Source organism: Artemia franciscana, chromosome 14 (assembly GCF_032884065.1).
Source record: "Artemia franciscana chromosome 14, ASM3288406v1, whole genome shotgun sequence".
NCBI classification, from domain to species: Eukaryota; Metazoa; Arthropoda; class Branchiopoda; order Anostraca; family Artemiidae; genus Artemia; species Artemia franciscana.
Window position 1 is genome coordinate 4,725,445 of NC_088876.1, and position 23,287 is coordinate 4,748,731.

At 35.5% G+C, this 23,287-nt stretch overlaps 1 protein-coding gene across 1 annotated transcript; it reads left to right on the top strand.

Annotated features, from left to right (window-relative positions):
- Positions 1-11,021: 11,021 nt before the first annotated feature.
- Positions 11,022-22,663, top strand: LOC136035876 (zinc finger protein 271-like). The gene is made up of 3 exons (XM_065717835.1): positions 11,022-11,073; positions 18,149-18,275; positions 18,851-22,663. The coding sequence occupies exons 1-3, from the start codon at positions 11,022-11,024 to the stop codon at positions 20,367-20,369; spliced, it is 1,698 nt and encodes a 565-aa protein (XP_065573907.1). The 3' UTR covers positions 20,370-22,663.
- Positions 22,664-23,287: the final 624 nt, after the last annotated feature.

A 23,287-nucleotide genomic window follows, 5' to 3' on the forward strand; every position in this document is an offset into this window, starting at 1 on the left:
CAATTGTCCATGGGAAATACAATCAGTATTAAGATCTATACCACATTTTTCTAATGATTGACCTTGAGCTTTGTTGATGGTGATTGCAAATGCTAATCGAATTGGGAACTGCAATCTTTTAAATTGAAAAGGCAGATCCGTTGGAATCATGGGAATGCGAGGAATAAGAACAGCCTCACCCTCAAAAGGACCTGTCAAGATTGTGGCCTCTATTGCGTTTTCCATTGTTTTTTTTTACGGCAAGTCGCGTGCCATTGCAAAGCTTTGGTGGGTTGATATTTCTTAAAAGTATTATTGGTACGCCTATTTTTAGTTGTAGCACGTGTGGTGGAAACCCTGAAAGATCAACGGAATTTAAAATTTCAGATGGATAATTAACCACCTCATTTGGTTCCAAAACTGTGTCGACTGACTTGTAAAGGACTGCCTGGTCTTGAATCTTGGTCAAAACAATATTGTTGATTTCGTGGACGTCTATATTTTTGGGTGCAAGAATCGCTCTTTCACTTAGCCATTTATTATTTTTATAATTGTTTAGAATATTCAGAAATACTTTTTCAATCAATTCATTTTTGGACGTCACTAAATTACAGAATTCAGCAGGTAGTTATATACGTCCTGAAATTGAGTCTACTGGGAGCTTTCCGTTTCCAATTGCCAGCAATTGATCTGAAAATGTTTGACCAGAGTCATCGTTTTGCAATCGGACACGCATATTTGTAGTTAATTTTAATGTTTTTACGTGTGCCCATAAATTAAAATTTTTCAGGCAAGTATTCATTTCGTCTGCAGGGGTTGATCTAGGTATTATAGGTAATGTTTGCCTGAAATCTCCCGCAAGTAATATTAATATGCTGCCAAAGGGTTTCGAATTCCCTCGCAAATCTTTCAAACATTTATCCAGAGCCTCAAGCGATTTTTTGTGTGCCATTGTGCACTCCTCCCAAATAATAAGTTTGCATTGCTGCAATACTTCACCCATCCCAGATGATTTGGAAATATTTCACGTGGGAGTTTCTGTAGAATGCAAATTCAGAGGCAATTTCAAAGCGGAATGAGCAGTTCTTCCACCAGGCAGCAACGTTGCGGTTATTCCGGACGACGCAATTGCCAACTCTATATCATTTTTTGATCGAATTGATACCAGAATCAGTTTTATCATAAGCATTTCACCAGTACCTCCTGGCGCATCCAAAAAGAAAATTTCTCCAACGTTGTTATCGACACAATGCATTATCGTATCATAAATGTCTTTTTGTTCCGACGTTAACTTGGAAATTTTATTTTGTACATACGACAATAGATCACTCGTACTGTAACTTTGTTCACGATCCATTTCTGCACATGTCGAAACAGCAGCGGTACAATTAGGTGAAGGCATTCCCAAATCCTGAAGAGGTTTGTTTACCATACATACGCACAAATCTTCTATAATATTTAAAGTGTAGTTATAAGTTTCTGATGTAAAATCAAAAGTCATATCTGACGTCTCTAACCGTTTTCGGTGGAGTATATCTTCAGACATTTTTTATTTATATTTTTCCCATAACTCTGTAGGAGCTGATGGTGAGCAAGTTGTTAGTATGATGCCAAACAATGCACAATTTTGACTTGGAGTTGACGTTTCGCACGCGTCATTGTTGCAGTTATCCCAGTGTTGGTCATTCTCCAATAAATTCAGAGCTTGGCATGCACTACGGTAAGTGTCATGTATAGTACCGTTTACAGTTCTCAAAGGACGTCGGACCGGGTACATTCTCCAAAAGCAGGCGTAGAAAGAAGCATTTATGTTGATTAGGGTGAACGGTGTAGAGTCTTCCTATCGTGGTATCTTTGAAGATGGTAGGTTGGCCGTCGACTGACTTACCCTGTTTTCGACGTTCAAATACTTTATTTTTAGTATTCCACGTGTAATACGAAGGCACTTCAGTATACAGCAGTTTTTTTGCAAAAGAATCATTTTAGCATAGCGAAAAGAAAGCAGTCAACTTTGTATCTGGTGGATTCAGGGCTCTTTGTTGCACGTTGGATTCCGAAAAATAAACACGTTGACCATTCTGTAAATGTACCGCTAAGTAAACAACAGCTGGACTACGTTCATGTATCGGAAATGAAAGAATTCGCCAAACAGCTTCATTACTGCTTATGTATCTTCCATCCAGATATTGTACGATTTCGTCGATATCTTTGATTTCGGACTGCAAGCCTAAAAGTGCCATGTCACTGCCTTTGTTGACGTATTTACATATGTATTTGATTGCCTTTACGGAGTTACAGTATTCAACGTTTATGTGTGCATTAAATGTTTTTGATAATAAGGGGAATATGGAACAACCCACTGGTTATCTAGTTCGATGGTGGTACCGTTACGATTCTTTATTATTGCTAATTTACCGCCATCTTCAGTAGATCTTCTTCTATATTGTGGGCAACCATCATTGCCAGTAATTGTGTTGGATACTAAAAGTCGAGGATATTGCTTTGTGCACCTTCCTTTGGCCATGCATGGTGAATTTTCGTTCAGTGCACCGCAAGGTCCATGTATCATATTTTTTACAACAATATCATATAACCCCTTATCGACATTTTCATCAGGTATTTCAGCGGAAATCACATCATCAATTTCGTTAGATGTAGCCAGATGCAGCCAGTTTTATAATGTAGTGTGTAATTTTATAATGTAGCCAGATTAGTATATGTGCGTATGGCAAACCTCGTTTTTGACGTTCCACTGAGTACATCCAGCATCGCACTGACCCAAACACTTCAAGTTTTACTATGTAGTTTATCAGTGATTTCAACTTTTGCCGGAAGACACGGGCCGTAATTTCATGTCTATGAACCGCCGATTGTCCTTGAAGTAAAAGCTGCTGTATCTCGTCCCAAGATTGATTACATGTAAATGTAATAAATAAATCTGGACGACCATAGAGGCGAACTTACGCAATAGCATCTTGAGCATATTCATGTATATGACGGGAACTGCCAGCATATGACGAAGGTAAAATCGTTAATCTTCCAACGTTTGTGGTATTACCGTCATTTACAACTGCATCTCGCAAATGAATGTATTGTTCGGAGCGGAGCTTGGTCTGATTCAGACGGATAAATAGCAAACGTTCTGATTTAATTTTTGCATACATATCAACGACGTATTGGTGAAACAATTGACGGCATTTTAAAATATAATTGTCTTCATCCTGCCGAATGATTAGTCTATAGGAATAATAATGCATGGCACTGCATTTCTTATTAATTTCTTTGTTAGTGGCTGGATTCATCAATTTAATATTAAAGTGAAAGCCGTCGGCTCCATCCCAAAAAATGATAGGATATTGTAGGGCATCGTAGCATCGATGAGTTTCAGCAATTCTTACCAACTGAGCGTTTCGCTTATGAAGAATAATATCTCGAGGTAAAAACTGATCACTGGCCATAACGATTGCCACTTCGTCGATAGTTGGAGCATTGTATCTACGTACATGTTGGCCAGGAGGCGTTTTGTCAGCGGAAATAACAATTTTATGCGTATCAGTAGGCATCAAATCGATGGCTGTTTTGAACAGACGCACTAAATTATTATTTTCGTGGAAAAGATGTTGCAATTGGGAAACGATTGTCCTTTCAACGTTGGGAGAAATTTCGCAACGTGCATTCAATTCAAAATTTCGATCACTGATGAAGTACAATTGTAAAAATTTATGATTCTCGTCTGAGAATTGTATAAGGGACCCTGCTCTATGATAAATTTGCCCTTTTACTTTGAAAGTAGGCATAAATTGATCTGGATTTTCGATTTGGGGCCAAACGACGTCATTTGGAAACATGAGTTATATTTTCTTATCTGTGATAAAAAAAAACGCTTAGATTCTGACGTAGTTCCAGTAAGCAAAGTCTTCAATGGCTCTGGTGGTGCAGCCAATAGAGGAAGTCTAACTTTTCCTGAGGCGCAAAACATTCTCATTGTTTCACCATTGAATTTCAAGGCCTTGCAATAGGGACAAATTTTAGACATAGTCCCGATTTGAACACATCTACTCAAGCTATAATCATCGAGTGGGCTGTACCTGAATGCCAGGCGATAATTTTCAGGTTGCTCTTGTGATTCATCGGCACGCTTTCTTTTCTTACTTTCTCTATCAGCCGCAAGCCTGTTTTCTTGCTGTTCTTGTGATTCCTCGGCAAGCCTTCTTTTTTCACTTTCTCTTTTAGCAGCAAGTCTGGTTTCGCGTTGCTCTTGTGAAAGAAAAAATGAAATATTTTTAACTTACGAACGGGTGATCGGATCTCAATGAAATTTGATATTTAGAAGGATATTGTGTCTCAAAGCTCTTATTTTAAATTCCGACCGGATCTGGTGACATTGGGGGGAGTTTTGGGGGGAAACCCAAAATCGTGGAAAACGCTTAGATTGAAGGGATTGGGATGAAACTTGGCGGGAAAAATTAGCAGTCTTAGATAAAGTTTTAGATACGTGATTTACATAATTGGAACGGATCCTCTCTATTGGGGGGGGGGTTAATTCTGAAAAATTAGAAAAAATGGCGTATTTTTAACTTACGAATGAGTGATCGGATCTTCATGAAACTTCATATTTAGAAGGACCTCGTAACTCGGATCTCGTATTTTAAATCTCAACTGGATTCAGCGTCATTGGTGGGGGGCAGTTGGGGGGGCCGGAAATCTTAGAAAATACTTATTGATTGGATGATCAGGATCAGGATGATAGATCTGGATGAAACTAGATGGGATGAATAAAAACCTGTCTAAGATACGTGGCTGACATAACCGGACCAGATATGCTCTCTTTGGTGGAGTTCAGAGGGGGGGGGTTAATTTGGAAAAATGAAGTATTTGTAAGAAGGATTAATTTAGAAGGATCTTGTGCTTTAAAGTTCTAATTTTAAATTCCGAACCGATCCTGTGACATTGGGAGGAGTTGGAGGGAGAAACCGGAATTCTTGTAAAACGTGAAAATTGGGGTATTTTATCTCACGAATAGGTGATCGGATCTTAATGAAATTTGATATGTAGAAGGAATTCATGTTTCAGAGCTCTAATTTCAAATCCCAACCAGATATTTTGACACTGGGGGGAGTTTGAGAGGGAAACCTTGGTAAACACTTGGAGTGGAGGAATCGGGATAAAGCTTGGTGGATAGAATAAGCAAATGTCCTTGATACGTGATTGACGTAACCGTGCTGGATTCGCTCTCTGTGGGTGAGTTGGGGGGAGGGGCTCATTGATTTGGCGAGTTTGGTGCTTCTGGACGTGCTAGGACGATGAAAATTGGTAGGCGTGTCAGGGAGGTGGATAAATTGACTTGATAAAATTGTTTTCCCAGATTTGACCATCTGGGGGGCTAAAGGGAGGTGAAAATTAAGAAAATGAGGTATTTATAACCTACGAGTGGGTGATTGAATCTTAATGAATTTTGATATTTCGAAGAACATCGTGACTCAGAGCTCTTATTTTAAATCCTGACCCGCATTAAGCCTCTGATTTTCCTTTTAAATCAATCTATTGATTCTTATAATTTTGTTAGAGCTCATACCATATGAGCTCTTGGTTCTTATCTCTTCTTGCCTCGTCACAAGTGCCATATGAGCTCTTAGTTCTTGTTGAATTTAGTGAAGTAATGTCTTTGCGAAATAGTAATTTTTCTTTGTTATCGCTTGAAAAATTAATGTCCTTTTGAACCCTGAGGGAAGGAACGGGCCATAATTATTTTTGACCGCTTGGTATATCCCTCCCCCACCAGGTGGTAGAGTGTACTTGTAGTCCCAGGATCGGGGCAGCTTGGCTGACTTGTAAATTATGTAAATTATTACATAATTGTGTGTATTATGTAAATTATTAATTCAGAATAAGCACGTCCTAGCCAGTTCAATAAAAACTAGCATTGTCCAGGTGTCATCTTTGGTGTGTTTTATAATATCCTTTAAAAATATGATTTGTATGCATTTTAATTGTTTCTTACAGGCTAATAAAACCAATAAAGGGTAAAAATCCTTGCTTTCTGTCTTTGGCTCAGAACTAACTTTATAAAGCAACGGTAAGTGGAACAAAAAGAAAAAGGTATTGAAAAGGGATTCGATTACCATCAACGTCTTTTTATAGTAACACAAAAATTGAAAGTGAAGACTACCTTAACATTGAAAGTGGCTCAACTTTGATCAAATTAATGAACAGATGTGATCCAATTAATGGTCCAACCTCAGGTTTGGCTTATATTTGTGATGGCCCCTTTCGACAAAGAGAAATGATTTTCCTTAGACTAATGGAAGATCATTGGAATTTTCACCCTTCTTTTAAACACCTTTATGCTTGTGCTTTTCACAAGTTTTCTAATGCCTTTTCCCCACAGGTGGTTTTAGAGACGAAGGGTTGAAATGACACTCACCCCGGGCGCAAAAATTCGAGTGGTACAAATTTGAAATAAAAGATATAAAATTTATCATCATTTTGTATTTTTTTAAAATTGTAGCTTTATTGAGACAAAGTAGAGGTTGCGTGGGAGTAAATTACTTACTTACTACAAATGCCTATATGATAAAACTTAATAGTTTCTGTGAATTTAAGCAAATTGAAGTGGCCAGAACCACCACTGCTTCTCCCTGAAGAACAGTTCATGTCCATTGACTATCCGGATGTGGCTCTCCTCATCCCCCCTCCCGCAATAAAAATGATGAATAGCGCTCCTTGTGTTTGCTAAACTGGATTTGCTCTCTAGTTGGAAGATTTTCAAAATGGTAAATATTAATTTTTAAAAAGCTAGAGATTAGTCTACTATATTCTATATATTTTTAACTATTCTAACTATATTTATTTATTTATTTATTATTACAATAGCGGTAAGCATTAATGCTTGTCGCAAAAACACAAAAACACAAAATCATAATACTAATCTAAAGTAAATTGGCAACGACAAATTAAACAGCAAAAACTTCTAAATAAAACTACACAACAAAAGCGTCTAAATAAAAAGGCGTATTTACTAATGCACTCTTAAAATTTCGAACACTCTCTGCCTCGACAACCTCCAAAGGCAAACCATTCCATGTTCTGGCAACTCTATTAACAAAAGATAATTGACCAATTTTTTTCAGTGGTTTTGGGGGATATAATTTATAATCATGCTGACGAGTAGAGTGATAATGGCTAAATTAAAAAAATAAATTTGGATCAACATCATCCACTCCTTTAATTATACGAAACACATTTACAAGGTCATTGCGACGTCTACGAAACTTCAACGACGGAGTTGAAGCCTAGAAAGTCTCTGCGGATAAGAAAGGCACTGAAGGTATGGGGCCAATCTAGTGGCCCTTCTCTGAGCCTTTTTTATCCTATGCTCATCCGTTAGACTTAATGGAAACCAAACAGAAGTATTATACTCAAGAAGAGGGCGGACCATTGATTTGTATAGTAGTAAGAAATTACGAAGGTTGAACCTACTAAAGCTTCTCCTCATAGACGATAAACGATAATTCGCATTCTTTACAATTTCCGAAACATGCTTATCAAATTTCAATTGGGTATCAAAGTAAACACCAAGGTCACGCACTATTTCGTTAGAAGGGATTTGTATGCCAGACAGCTGGTAAGTATGCACAGGTGGGAGTTTACGAGCATAGTGTAGAACAACACACTTAGAAGGGTTTATGAACATGGAATTAGATTCGCACCAATAAGTTAGAGAGTCAAGATCCTCCTGCAAAAGTTGCACATCGCTTTGGTCTCGTACTGGTAGATAAAGTTTTACATCATCCGGGAACATCTTGACAGTAGAATGCTGAACAGAGGAAGGCAGATCATTAATAAATAAACAAAATAAAATTGGACCCAGGCAGCTACCCTGGGGGACTCCGCTTAACACATCAATTGAGGATGACATAGCTTCACCAACAACAACCTGCTGAGTTTGTTCATTTAGATAATCAGCAATAAATGCAATTGTTTTTTTACCCAATTTATAAGCTGCACATTTTTTTAAGAAGGGTGGGTATTGAGACTTTGTCGAATGCCTTCGAGAAGTCGACGTAATTGCAGTCAAAGGGTATAGCTAAATCGGCAAAATGTTGAAAATACAAAGTAACCTCAAGAAGCTGAGTATTACAAGACCTATTTTTTTGGAAACCATGCTGAGCAGGATTCCAAAGATGATTTCCGTCAAAATACTTTTGAACGCATGAAACAATCAACTTTTCCATCACACGGCAAAAAATAGACGTGATTGAAATTGGCCGATAACTTTTAAAATCTGACCTGGAGCCACTTTTGTGAAGCGGCTTCACCAAAGCCTTCTTCCACCCTGACGGACACAGTCCATGCGCCAAAGATAAGTTAAGTATATGGGTAAGTGGTTCTGCAATTTCATGAGCAATTTGTCTTATCATTATATTCGGAAAACCGTCTATATCCGGCACTTTAGACGTATCCAATTTTATAAGAATAGTATAAACTTCAGTCAATGAGAAACCTGAATCATCAAATGGAACAAGAATGTCCGGCGACGCAATCGACTCTACTTGAGATGCAAAATTAGCTTCATTTGAATGATTTGGCTGTGTTTTAAGAAAAACTGAAGAAAAAATTTGGTAAGAGCCTTCTCAGAATCACTATCAATCTTTTGGTGTTTATCCTGATGTGTGAACGTAGATGAAGATGGTGCAAGGTTAGGCTTATTCCTATTTACATATTTCCAAAATATTTTAGGTGATGCGGTGCTTAAGTGAATAATACGCGACTCAAGCTTTTCACGATTAGCCCTAAGAAGCCGAGTGACCTTGTTTCTCGCTAGTGAATACGCATGCCATTCACCTGAATCCTCTTGCAACTGAGTATACAAATGCCCTTGTCTGACTACTTTACTATGTCGTGACTCAATATAAGACTGCCAAAGACTATTTTTTTCACGTATTGATTGGAGTATGTGTCTTGGAAGTTTAGGATTATTTCTGCGACCGGAAAAATTCCTCACCAAAGGAACAAATTTATCCCTACGTTCCCTCAACACCTTTTTTACAAAATCAAACGCTGTGTCCTGAGAAACATGATTATTTTTTAGTTCATACATGATATTAATAGACGAAATAAATTGTCGCATTGATTCATAATCAGCTTTAGCATAAACATGTCGATAAAACTCAAAACCTCTCTGTTGAGCATCAATATTCATGTAAATATCTAACACAACATAATCACTTTTACCTAAAGGCGGACGGAAATCTACACTCAAAATATCATCGATTGCCTTGGTAATAACCAGATCTAAAATCGATGGAATAGCATCGTTCCTGGCTCGAGTTGGCCTAACAATATGTTGATATAAGTACAGATCATCCAATCTATCTAAAAAATTGCTGCTCTTACGATGAAGTGGACAAACTCGTACTATGCGCACTCCAATCTATCAAAGGTAAATTGAAGTCACCTAGAAAAAGGAACTTTGAACTACGACCAACAAGACGAGAAATACACGCTAGAATATTGGCATTATTAACTGGACTCGATAAATTCACAGTAGGACTACGATAAAAAGCTGCGATACACATGTAACTACTATGATAAGGCAGTTTAACATCAACCAAAAGACACTCCGACACTGAGTCTACTAACGAATCAACAACCACAGAGAACTTAATAGAACAATGAATATAAATACAAATCCCTTTTTTAGCTGAATTATTAGATACTAAATTATATTGTGGTAGCGGCTGAAAAAAAAAAGATGGGTCACTGAAATGTTTTGCTAAAACTTCGGTAACAACAACTAAATGCGGTTTACGTTGCTTTATTAGCTCACTAAACTCTTCCCATTTAGATGACAGGCAGTCTGCATTTGTATATGTCACCAAAAATTTATCATTCAGACACTTCAACTTTTTTAGGGAGTCACTCTTCGATGCTCGCGTAGCTATTTGGGGTTTCACGAAAAGAGTTATTATTCACGAGGGTTAGTCCATTTTTCCAGTTAGTTTCGCCAGCGTCCAATTTCGATTTCAGCTCCTGTTTCAGGGCATCGTACTTCTTTTTTTCCAACAGTTCAATCGTAGTACGATCATGAGAGACTTTGAACAAGGGGTATGTAGCTTTGATACTAGCAGTCTCGGACATCAGAAAGAACTAGCAGTCTTGAACATCAACTTAATAGGCCTGATCTTACCAGGCGTATGTTTACCAAGTCTAACTGAGTAGCTACATTTTGCAGTGCAAAGTACAAGTAGCTTGTCGTTGAAAAATTTGCAATCGGTCTCGTTTTGTTGTATACGAGATGACAAAGTAGCGTCTTCAGCTAAACCAAACGCAATCAGGTTTTTTTGTTTTTCCACAATATCTGACACATAAAATGAACTTAAGTTCGAGCTACTGACACTGATTTCCTCGTCCTTTTTCACAAATTTTTCAGTTAGGCTTTTTTCCAAGCTCTGACACTTTACCCCTATTAGGTTCTCGGTAAAATACTGGATGTCGGAAAGTGTGCACTTATTTTTCAGGTCATTCTCGATTTCAGCTACTTTCCGTTGGATAGGCTCTAATAAAGCGCAAAACTTATCCTCCATCGCCTTAAATGACGTTTGAATTTCACCCCTCAAAATATCTTTAAGTTCTGCAGATGTCAGCCCTTGGTTGATCGTGTTTTTCTTTTGTTTACATACGGGGCAGAACCAAAGTGACCCGAGCCTCCGAGTCATTTTTGTGAATAAGTTATATTCCGGCTCTGTCATTTTCAAGCATACGATGCATACCCAGGATTCGCATGAGTCGCAAAGCAATGCAAAATCGTCTTCTTGCAATTTGGAGTCACAACCTTTGCACTCATCAACACCTTTTTTGGGCGAATGTCTTGGTCTTTTTTGGGCAACTGTGTTAGATGATCCTTTATTTTTCTCCATAACTCTATCGTTGTAATAGTGACAACAGTGCCCGCGCGCTAATTTTGAAACCAAGCGTACATGTGGGCTAATTAAAACAAGGTCAAACAAAATAGTCCTTAAATAACAAGATTGACCTTAAAAATGCGAGTTAGGGTAATACACCACTCTATAGGGTCACTTATTAGCAAAGCAGGTAAGCAGATTGATACTTATTTCCTCTGATTTTTGAAGATTTTTGGATTACACTTGGATAAGACAAGAAAACAGCGTTGCCAATTAGATGAAAGTGTCAACTATATATAGTAACTATATAGAGCGTGTCCGAAAGCTCAAGTATGCAGAATTAATTTCGCATTTGTCTGGAATTCTTCAAAGAATTCTCAGTTCGGACTAGAATTTCATCTGTAATTATCGCAGGGTTATGACGTCAAAAACCCCACGAAAAAATTCTACGAAATTGCAGCATTTATCTGAGGTTTTTCAGAAGAAACCAAAGAAAGATAGTGGCGATCCATATCTAAAGTATAAGGAAGACCAGAGCATAAGGAGAAAGGTCTGTTTCCAGAGAGATTTCAAATTCCAGAAATGTGTGATAAAAAAAAAATTCCAATGTAAGTGGCTAAGAATATCTAAGTTTAAAAAAAAATCATTTTTGTTCAGCAGCTTTTAGATGATTATCATTAAGGATGTAGATCTTCACCTTGCTCAGTGATCATAGAGCTTTAATTGTATGATAACTGACTTCTTGTTCTGTTATTCTTGAAGCAAAAAAATTAAGCTGTTTTAAACAAAGAGAAAACACAAAATTTGTCATGCCCTACTAAAAGATTATCTCTAAGCAGAGTGATAGCTGATCAGTAGTTTTTTGATAGTTGTTTAATAGAGTGATTGTTAATATTCTAGTTGAGTGACTTCTTGTTATCTCAGAAAGGGGTAAGGTTACAATAGGTTTAATAGGTTTGTCAAAATTGAAAATTTGACAAAACAACATTTTATCTTAAGTTTTAGTTATCAGCTGCTTTTTCTCTGCCTTTAGTTCTGAAAATGCAATTCCTGTTATGAGTAGAATTCTGATCCATATCAATGTTTTTTTTTCAAAATTTAGGAAATGTATTGGCATATCTTTAAAACCCTATAAATTTTTATTGAGCAAAGTTGTGAAGCTGAAAACAATTTTGTTGTTCTTCATTCAACAGAAGATCTATTTTGCAAAATTTCACTTTTATAACACATATTTTGAAAGTCATCAAAGGTCAGGGCCCTCTAGAGGGAGAAGGAGTAGAGGTAGGTACCTCAAAGTACCTTCCCAGGACATACTTTAGCCTGTAGATGCATCCCTGAAAGTTTCATTTTCCTAACATAACCCCTTTCTGAGATAGCAAGAAGTCAATCAACTAGAATTTTACCAAATGATTTTCTTTCAAATAAAATTGATCTACCCGAAATAGGGTGATAATCCTGTCTTCAAGCAATCATCACATTAAAGTTGCAAACCCATTGTTAACATCACAATGCAAATAAGCTGAAATAGCAGTATAATTGACTAAGTATCAGTGCAGGATTAGCATTTTAACCATGGTCTGGCTCCTTTAGAATTATGTTTGAGTAACCTGATGTGAGCTACCTCTTCTAATCAGTATAGGGCTTTAAAATAATTTCCCAGGGATCAAAAATATGGTAGCTTTTCCTTTAACTACATATCTTTAACTATATTGTGTATCAGACACACATTTATTTTTAAGCTTTTTGATCTATAGGATTTTTTTTTTTAAACTTGGTCAACTATCAGAGACAGCACCTTACTTATTCTTGAAATTATACTAAACAAATCTGATAAATTCTAGTAGGATCCAATTTGGTGATATTTTGCTATGTACATTTATTCTATCTTTCATTTAAATTTGATACTCTCCTTTCACTAACTTCAGCAAATCAACAAAAAATTCTACTTTTTGTGTATAGAACCTCCTCTTCTTCCCTGTTTGACCCAAGGTCAATGAAAAAAAACTTTAAAAGCCTTAGCCTTTTTGACATTGGTTCATAGTCTCAGAATGTCAATCAAACAGATGGATGGACAAATAGATATTGCAATGTCTGTGTTATCTATAGTTAACACATTTGATCCCAGAAAAGATTCAACAAATTTTATCATTGTCACATCAAATTTAGCATGCTGATGAACCTGATATTTGCTTTGTAGTGTACTTTTTCAAACACTGTTTATCAAAAATAAAAAGTCTTTTATTTTTGCTGTTTATGATTTTACAGAATGTTATATTTGAGTGTGGGTGTGTGCTAGGATTAACAATGCTTATGACAGCAAAGGTCCTTCCATTTGTGGCTCAACAGAGTATTGAATCTCCGAACCTGAACTCCTGAGTCAACTGTCATATTTGAGATATGTGAAAAAATGTATTTAATTTTTTTTTGGCTCCTAAAGGTGTGGTTGAAAATAGTCAAAGCTTTGGGGTGTGAATCCCCTTATTTATCCTGTTGGAAGGAGGCTAGTACTGTACTTGTAATTTTCATAGTTTCTTGTTAATCTTATAATCTGAATTTTCTGGTTTCTTTACCACTTCAATTGTATTCTATGAACCTGTTCTTGTTCTTTGTAATATGCCTTTACCATATTTGGGATATACCTGTAGGCTTCTCTTTTATACTCTACAACAGCATCCTTATTTGGATCAGGTTGCATGTAGCTTTTTCTAAATGTTGTCAAGTCTCTTAAGTCACTTATACCTGATGCTTTCCCTACTTTTTTTAGTTGGTCAAAAAAGTCCAAAGAAAGTTCCCATTGATAAGAGCCCAAAAGTGAGATTGAATTTGGCAAAGCTTGGAGGTTTGCCCCTTCAGTCTGTTGAAAGAAAACAGATTCTTAATTGAAGCTTTGTTCATTTCAATCTTAAGAGTGACCTACATTTGTGACAATTCATTAAAGGGTTGTAAAGTGATACTTTTATTTATTCATTTGTCTTGTTTGAATTCTAAATGATTGTTTTTTAATCTTCAAATTGATATACATTCCTTACAAATTAATTAGTTGCACCACAGTTCCATTTGCAAGTTTTGAACTACTTTGTAACCCTTGGTCTCAAAATTGCATATAAATTTATTGAAGCTAGGGAACATAGAACTTCTGTCTGTTTGAAGAAAATGGATGGATGTAAGTTGGTTTAATTACACTTAAGTCCTAGGGCCATTGCAATTAAAACAAAACAACAAAGGTTAACTATAACAACAAAGGTTTAGGATCTACCACCTTATCTCGCTGGCAAATGCGATTTAAGGTAATTTTAAGGTAAAAAAATACTTGACATTACATAAGTATAGCAGTCACAAAGAAAAACCATTCACAAAATTTTACTTTTGTGCTCAGTTGCCAACCTGAACAATTGCCCTAAATTTTTAAAACCTGCAAAACATTCACCAGCCATCTCTCATGACCCACACTCTTGTCTATAAATCAACAATTCATTGAAAAGGAACAACTACCCTACTGGTATTTCTTCATTTGTACTTATGTTTGATATGTTTAAAAGAAAGCTTGTATGGCTAAGTCAGTAGGCCAGTAAAGGACCAGGTGGTCCTTTAGCCAGGAAGTACAATAGGAAGCTAGGGGCCAGCCATCCTATGCTTTTGGATGCCCTTTCTGCTCCACATTTCTTTAGGTAACCTTTTAAAGTTGGGCCAATTCTAGCTGAGCTAACAGAGTCACATCACTGATCCCTGTCACAAAACCAAATAAACTGGTAATGCCAATAATTAAACCTGTGTCCTTTGGACAAAGGATTCTCAAGCTAGAGAGCAAGCCACATAGGAAGGAACACAAATGTGACCACAGAAAATTGTTTGAAAAAAGAAAATATTGAAAAAAAAACTCAAGTCATAGTTGCTGCCCATAAACAATATGCATTTTATTTAGACAAATTAAATTTAAGACAGGTATCAACAAAACTCCATCAGGAATTGTATTTACTTAAGATACAATAAGCAATATGAAAGCTTAGTTTTGTGATAATCTAGTCTTGAAATAATACAATATAAGAAAAATTATATTTTCTATTTTTTTTTTTCACAAGCTCATTTGAGACTGCAATATGCCCATGGTGCACTTATAATCTCTAAAATGCTTTAAACAGAAGGAATTGTAAAGATGATTGTTCTGATCAGTAAGAAAAATATTAACATAGCTCTCTAAACTTGGCACATTTTAAGCATTCTATTTGTTTTCCACAAGCTCATTTGAGACTGCAATATGCCCATGGTGCACTTATAATCTTTCAAAAATGCTTTAAACAGAAGGAATTGTAAAGACAATTGTTCTGATCTGCAAGAAAAATATTAACATAACTCTCTAAACTTGGCACTTTTTAGCAAAGCAAATGTAAAACAAAAGAATTCAGCTAAAAGGTGGTAAAATATATGACAAAGCTAATTGGTCTAAATAATCAAGGCTTATGAACACAACTGCCTTCTAATCTCAATTCTTTGTGTTTCTGATTCTTAACAGGAGCTTGGTAATGGAAAATATCAGTTCTATTAGCCTACTAGATATGGTCTAGATGGTTCTGGAGAAATTTACATTTTATTTTCTCTAGAGATATATTTAATGCATAAGTGGATATGCACTATGTTACAAATCTGATGATCACCCAATTTGTATGACCACTAGATTTCAAGGGCCAGAAAAAATTCAATCCTTGAATCTAGTGATGACCTTTGATCTTGATTGCCATCATAAGAAAGTCATGGGCCTTACTTATTATTAGGCATAGGCCTACCAAAGACTATGGTGAATGCTAGATATACCCAGTGTCTGACCTAAGCTATCCAAAATCAAAGTCTTGACAATTGTGCATGCATTATCTGTAAGAGAAAAAATTGCTCCTCCATCAGACAGAGCAAAAGAATGTACAGTACTTTAATTTGCAGTAGTAGCAAAGTGATCAGGAGCTACATGGAAGCTGTTTTCAATGTTGATGGTTGATTTCTGTTTCTTCCCCTACTACTGAAGTTGCTGTTGAGTAGGGATTTGAGCTTCAAAGAACAAATGACGAAAACAGCTTTCGGACTGAGTATTTAGAATTAACCCTGCATCTGGATGCAGCATTCTTTGTGAAATAAGCTTTCGGACACGGTCATAGTAACTATATACTGTCAACTATTCTAACTATAGGCCTATATTCTAACTTTATTCTACTTTCTGTGATCATCCTGTCCTTTATGCTTCAGGTCTTTTCCTCCTTCTTAATAATGGTAATTTAAAAAGAATTGGGATAAATTATTTCAAATTTTGCAAATTTCTTTTGTTTCTTCCACCTTGGACAAAAAACCGGACTCTTGTTAAAAAATTCTCAGTTCTTGACATAACTGTAAAGTTGGAGATTCTTCACAGACAACTCTCCAGTACAGCTTCTGCGCACCTATCCCCTCACCACCGTCTTATCCGTTTTTTTTGTTGACTTTGTGTGTGTATTTGTTTTTCTCTTTGTGTTTTTTTTAACTTTTTGTGTGTATCTAATGTTCATTTTTTTTCATAGTTCGTTATTTTGTGTGTTTATTTAATTTTTTGGATTAACGTAAAAAATTTCTATTGTCATTACTTTTCATTTTTGTATGTTTTGCTTTTTGTGTGTGTATTTAATTGTTTGTACTTCACATTTTAATACGTTTATAGGGTTGTTGTGGGTAAGAAACACATTATTATTATTATTATTATTATTAAGCCTCTTATTTTCCTTTTAAATCCATCTATTGATTCATAGAATTTTGTTTTAGCTCATACCATATGATCTCTTGGCTCTTAGCTCTTCTTGCCTCCTCACATGTGCCATATGAGCTATTAGCTCTTGTTCTACATTAAGATTTAAATCTATTTATTATTTTGATTTTGAGAAGATAGTTATAAATTTTGAAGCAATCAGAAAATGGGGCGTTACGCTAAGAACTGCCTCCTAGAAAATTTCATAATAGAATTTTAATTTGCTTAAATCACTATATTCAAACAAAATGCATTATTAATTTTCTGAAGTGGTTAAAACTAGAGTGATGTATTTATAATCAATGTATTACCAACTAGGGGCATATTTATCTTACCCTCAAAGGTATTAGAAACAAAACAAAATGGTGAAATTGAATTCGTCTTAGCCTAATATTGCAAACCAGGAATCCAAAATGGCAAATAGACAAAAAAAATTTGTAAGCCCCTCCTTGAAAAATAATATTCTGTCTAACTGGTGGCTGCCACTTTTTCTCCTTAAATGTTTTGACTCTCTAAATTGTCTCAGACTTCTAATCCGGATTATCTCTTTCAATTACTTCTTTAAAATTAAGTTGCTAATCTTTTTACAATCTTGCAATATAAGCTTTGCAATATAATCTTTCTTTAAAGTAGTGGAAATATTCTCTGTCTACTATCCTGATTTTTCAGGTAGATTTCAGGTAGAAAGGACCAGTCTAGAAGACAGTATTCCTCGGAATTAAAAAAAAAATAATAATAATGCCACTATGTTTTAAGCCACTGTGTTAGACTCTAGACTCTATAAGGCTCTTTCGACGAAATTTCTTAACAGCATCTTATAAACAGCTGTTGAATAAAAATAAGAATTGCCAAATTTGATAAAACCAACAAAAGCAGCCTACTACTTATTTTTAGCCTAGAAATATATACAAGTTTTTGGGGTGATGGGGCGAGTGGCACTGTGCATTAAAACTGGAAGTGATTCTGAAAATCTTAAGTTTCAAATATATGATAAAAATTTACGCTGATTAAACAAATTAAAAATTTCATTACCGAATGTAATTTTAATATAATATTATACATTTAAGAGGGGATATAAATCTCAGTCGATTTCAAATATTAGTTCATTCTCATTATATATTTTTTAACCTTTTAGCGGTATTTTACATTTTTTTTAAAATGAGATATTTGTTGATTTTTTCGTTTCATTTTTAACGTTTTCAGGATCATGATGTCAGTAGTAACTTGCTATTGAAAACATGATAAAAGTATTACCTACATACTATCTGTTTCGGTGCTACTCTGTAGTGAGTTTTTTTAATATTCTAATTCAACGAACTGATAATTTGAAGTATTTCTTTCCCTTCTTCTTTAATTCTTAATTAAGTTTGATCTGTGCTAAGATAGCTTAATGAAAATACCGGGGAGACAATTTACATCCTAATCATGTATTACTTTTGAAACGCTCACTTTTTTTTATAATTGTTATGCTAGCTTTAATTGTTGTTGCTTTTTTTTACTTTAGAGATAATGAGTTCTACTTTGAGCACTTCTGATGGTATAATTCAACCAGAACTCTTAGGCCCAAAACTAATCATTGTCGTGAAAAGGCTGAGAGAGAAGACTATAGACGAATTAACTGCTGGGATCTGGCTTGTGACTCCTGTGGGAAAACAGAGAAATCATTTTTGATGCTGAATCTTCATTTTGACACTGGCTGTGAAAAAATTTCACCAATCGAGTGCGATGTCTGCCTTGCAGTAGCTCGTGATTACAGAGAGTTTGTTCCACATTTTATGGAACACCAACTGGAAGAAACAAGACGATGCCCCATTTGTTTGTGTGAATGCCTTGATGATATAAAACAACATCTAATAATAAAAGGTCACTTTTCACCAAACCTATCTGAACTAGACCTGCAGGAAAATGCATTGCTTGTGGTTTCACAGAATCTGTCCACTAACGGTTGCTCAAATTCACATGAATCAAAATCAGAAGCGAAAAGTTTAGAAAATCGGGAAATAATTTCTAATAATCACTTGCACTTTAAAAACCGCGGAAAATTAGAAAGATGTCCAAGAACAAACACGGGGAAAATACTAAATAAGTGTGATGTAGGCAAGAGACACTTTTTTCATTCAAGCAGTTTGAATATCCACCATAGATTGCATAAAGATGAAAAACCATTTAACTCTGACGTATGTAACAAAGGCTTTTCTTAATCAAGCCATTTGAATGTGGACCAGAGAACACACACAGGTGAAAAACCGTTTAGATGTGACGTGTGTAACAAAAACTTTTCTCAATCCAGCCATTTGAATGTGCACCAAAGATTGCATACAGGTGAAAAACCGTTTAAATGTGACGTATGTAATAAAGGCTTTTCTCAATCAAGCAGTTTGAATGTGCACCAAAGATTGCATACAGGTGAAAAACCTTTTGAATGTGACGTATGTAACAAAGGCTTTTCTCATTCAGGTGATTTGATTAAGCACCAGAGAGTGCATACAGGTAGAAAACCGTTTAAATGTGACTTATGTAACAAAGGCTTTTCTCAATCAAGCAGTTTGAATGTGCACCAAAGATTGCATACAGGTGAAAAACCGTTTAAATGTGACGTATGTAACAAAGGCTTTTCTCAATCAAGCAGTTTGAATGTGCACCAAAGATTGCATACAGGTGAAAAACCGTTTAAATGTGACGTATGTAACAAAGACTTTTCTCAATCAAGCAGTTTGAATGTGCACCAAAGATTGCATACAGATGAAAAACCGTTTAAATGTGACGTATGTAACAAAGGCTTTTCTCAATCAAGCAGTTTGAATGTGCACCAAAGATTGCATACAGGTGAAAAACCGTTTAAATGTGACGTATGTAACAAAGGCTTTTCTCAATCAAGCAGTTTGAATGTGCGCCAAAGATTGCATACAGGTGGAAAATCGTTTAAATGTGACGTATGTAACAAAGGCTTTTCTCATTCAAGCAGTTTGAATGTGCACCAAAGATTGCATACAGATGAAAAACCGTTTAAATGTGACGTATGTAACAAAGACTTTTCTCATTTAAGCAGTTTGAATGTGCACCAAAGATTGCATACAGATGAAAAACCGTTTAAATGTGACGTATGTAACAAAGGCTTTTCTCATTCAAGCAGTTTGAATGTGCACCAAAGATTGCATACAGATGAAAAACCGTTTAAATGTGACGTATGTAACAAAGGCTTTTCTCAATCAAGCAGTTTGAATGTGCACCAAAGATTGCATACAGGTGGAAAACCGTTTAAATGTGACGTATGTAACAAAGACTTTTCTCAATCGAGCAGTTTGAATGTGCACCAAAGATTGCATACAGGTGAAAAACCGTTTAAATGTGACGTATGTAACAAAGGTTTTTCTGATTCAGGCGATTTGATTAAGCACCGCAGAGTGCATACAGGTGAAAAACCGTTTAAATGTGACGTATGTAATAAAGGCTTTTCTAAATCAAGCAGTTATAATATGCACCAAAGATTGCATACAGATGAAAAACCGTTTAAATGTGACGTATGTAACAAAGGCTTTTCTCATTCAAGCAGATTGAATGCGCACCAAAGATTGCATACAGGTGGAAAACCGTTTAAATGTGACGTATGTAACAAAGACTTTTCTCAATCGAGCAGTTTGAATGTGCACCAAAGATTGCATACAGGTGAAAAACCGTTTAAATGTGACGTATGTAACAAAGACTTTTCTCAATCAAGCACTTAGAATATGCACCAAAGATTGCATACAGGTGAAAAACCGTTTAAATGTGATGTGTGTAAGAAATGCTTTTCTCAATCTCACCATTTGGATCAGCTTAAAAAACTACATTCAAGGTAAAAACCGTTCAAATGTGACGGACGTAACAAGGGTTTTTCAGAAAACGGCAATTTGATTGAATACCAGATAACACACAAATTGTTTTTAACAAATGTTTAAATGTGATGTGTGTATAAAATTCTTTTATTAAGCGGTCAGTTTGAACGAGCATAAAAACTAAATACAGGGGAGAGATCTTTCAAGCGTGGCATTTGTTAGAAGGAATTCTCTCGAGTGCTTGAATGCAAATCAAGTATTTCATATATGTGAAAAGAAAAAGTAAATTTGTAGGTGTGGTTGAGGTTTGAGGCATAAAATGTGCAAATATCTGCTGTTTTCAATATAGATTTTCATCTATAGCTCAACGCCCCGCTCTTTACGTTAAAGTTTGACTCTTTCTCTCCACTCCACTTTTTTAAAACTTTCAGAAACTTCAGCGTAAAGAGTGGGGCGTTGATGAGGGAGGAGCCCCTTTCATATACGAAGTAATTTCTATTCGTTTTAAGTTTTAATTTCGCTCCTTACTTTCAGTTGAAACAACTTGTTTTTTTTATATTTAATTTCTGAACGTTTTTGAATTAATGCATGTTTTGATTTTGCCTCTCCGCAGATGAATAATTAAAATAAAATTTACTTATTTATTTTTTGGCTAAATGGCTTTCTCACAGTTATGATTGAAGGGTATTGAGAAACTAAGGAGCGGGGGAGGAGGCCTAGCTGCCCTCCAATTTTTTGGTTACTTAAAAGGCAACTAAAACTTTTAATTTTTTACCAGCGTTTTTATTAGTAAAAGATAAACGTAACTTACAAATTAGCTTACGTAACGAACTTCTGTATTCTCATGTTTTTATGTTTGTATCACATATATGAGGGGGTTCACCCACTCGTCAGTACCTCGCTCTTTACACTAAAGCTTAAATTTTGTCCCAATTACTTAAGAATGAATTCCTCCCCAAAGACATAGCTGTAAGGTTTTTCGACTATGCTGTATAAAATGCCTATCTCAGAATTTCGATCCGGTGACTATGTGAAAATAATTAGCGTGGGAGGGGGCCACGGTACCCTTAAATTTTTTCAGTCACTTAAAAAGGGCACTAAAACTTATTTCCTTTAGAATGAGCACTCTCGCAACATTTTAGGACCACTGGTTCGATACGATCACCCCTGGGAAAAACGAAACAAATAAACACGCATCCATGATCTGCCTTCTGGCAAAAAATACAAAATTCCACACTTTTATAGATAGGAGCTTGAAACTTCTACAGTTGGGTTCTCTGATATGCTGAATCTAATGGTGTGATTTTCGTTAAGATTCTACGATTTTTAAGGGGTGTTTCCCCCTATTTTCTAAAATAAGGCAAATTTTCTCAGGCTCGTAACTTTTGATGGGTAAGACTAAACTCGATGAAACTTATGTGTTTGAGATGAGGGGATTAAATGTTTTACAAATCTTGTCTCTGAGGTTGTTTGGGGTCGTCGTTATTGAACCTTTTAATTATACTTGATTTTTTTTTATCATTGTTAATAATTAAATAGGGCTGGTTATCCTCAAATTTCTCTTTACTTTTAACAAATTCTATAGCTTCCAATTTCCAGCTCAATGAACCCTTTTGGAAGTTTCTTTCTTACGAAATCCTTCCATACGAAAAAACCTGATTGAAAAATAGTTAAAACATAGTTAAACTCTCTCTTTAATTAGCTCCATTATTGTTCTGCCTGCCATGAATCTTACAGAGTCAAAACAAAGCCGATTTTGATTCATTGAGTAAGGTTCTCAGCTAAATTTTTAGGTTTAGTTTGACCCTAGCTAAAACTTTCCTAAATTAATTCTTTTCTTTTCTATGAAATGAAACTGTTTATAATAGATTCCAACATTATTATGATTAAGCTGGTGTAAAGAACGCAGGCTAGTTAAAATGAAAAATATTCTTCTCATTTCTTTTTGTTTTTGTTTTACTTGTAAGTGGTATGTAATATTTCCAATTTAAAGTAAAAAGGAGAAAATAAATGTCCATATTGGTTGTATTTAGGTCCTGTATATCTATATATATAAAAATAAGTTGTCTGTGTGTGTGTGGGTCTGTCGGGTGACGTTATGTTTGTGTGTTGACTGACGTCATGTTTTCGACTGACGAAATTACAGACCGGGACATCGGGACACAAATGACGACCGGGACACAGGGAATATAAACGACGACCGGGACACAGGGACACAACTGCAACGGGACGCGGGGGGGGGGGCAGAGGGTGATATATAAATGACGACGGCAACAAATGAATGGTCGATTAGCAATCACCATCAACAAAGCTCAAGAGCAATCATTAGAATCATGAGGTATAGATCTGAATACGGATTGTTTTTCCATTGACCATTATATGTTGCATGTTCAAGAGTCGGTAAACCTGACAATCTATTTATATGCACAGACAATGGGACAGTAAAGAATGTTGTACATTCGCAAGTTTTACGTAGTTAAAAACATATATATATATATATATATATATATATATATATATATATATATATATATATATATATATATATATATATATATATATATATATATATATATATATATATATATGTATGTATATATATATATATATATATATATATATATATATATATATATATATATATATATATATATATATATATATATATATATATATATATATATATATATATATATATTCACAGGTGGGACATAGGGACACAACTACAATGGTGCGTAATTAATATGGCGCGTAACGACTTACGCGTGCGGGGGGGCTTGGGGGGTGCGAAGCATCCCCACCAACTAGGTGTTTGGGTGGCGCGAAGC

Excerpts from the sequence above, each read along its gene's own strand:
- LOC136035876 (XM_065717835.1), top strand. The coding sequence starts at position 11,022 with ATGCGAGTTAGGGTAATACACCACTCTATAGGGTCACTTATTAGCAAA. Across the intron at positions 11,074-18,148 it reads GTCACTTATTAGCAAAGCAG|AGATAATGAGTTCTACTTTG; the intron begins GTAAGCAGATTG and ends TTTTTACTTTAG. Across the intron at positions 18,276-18,850 it reads GAATTAACTGCTGGGATCTG|CCATTTGAATGTGGACCAGA; the intron begins GCTTGTGACTCC and ends TTCTTAATCAAG.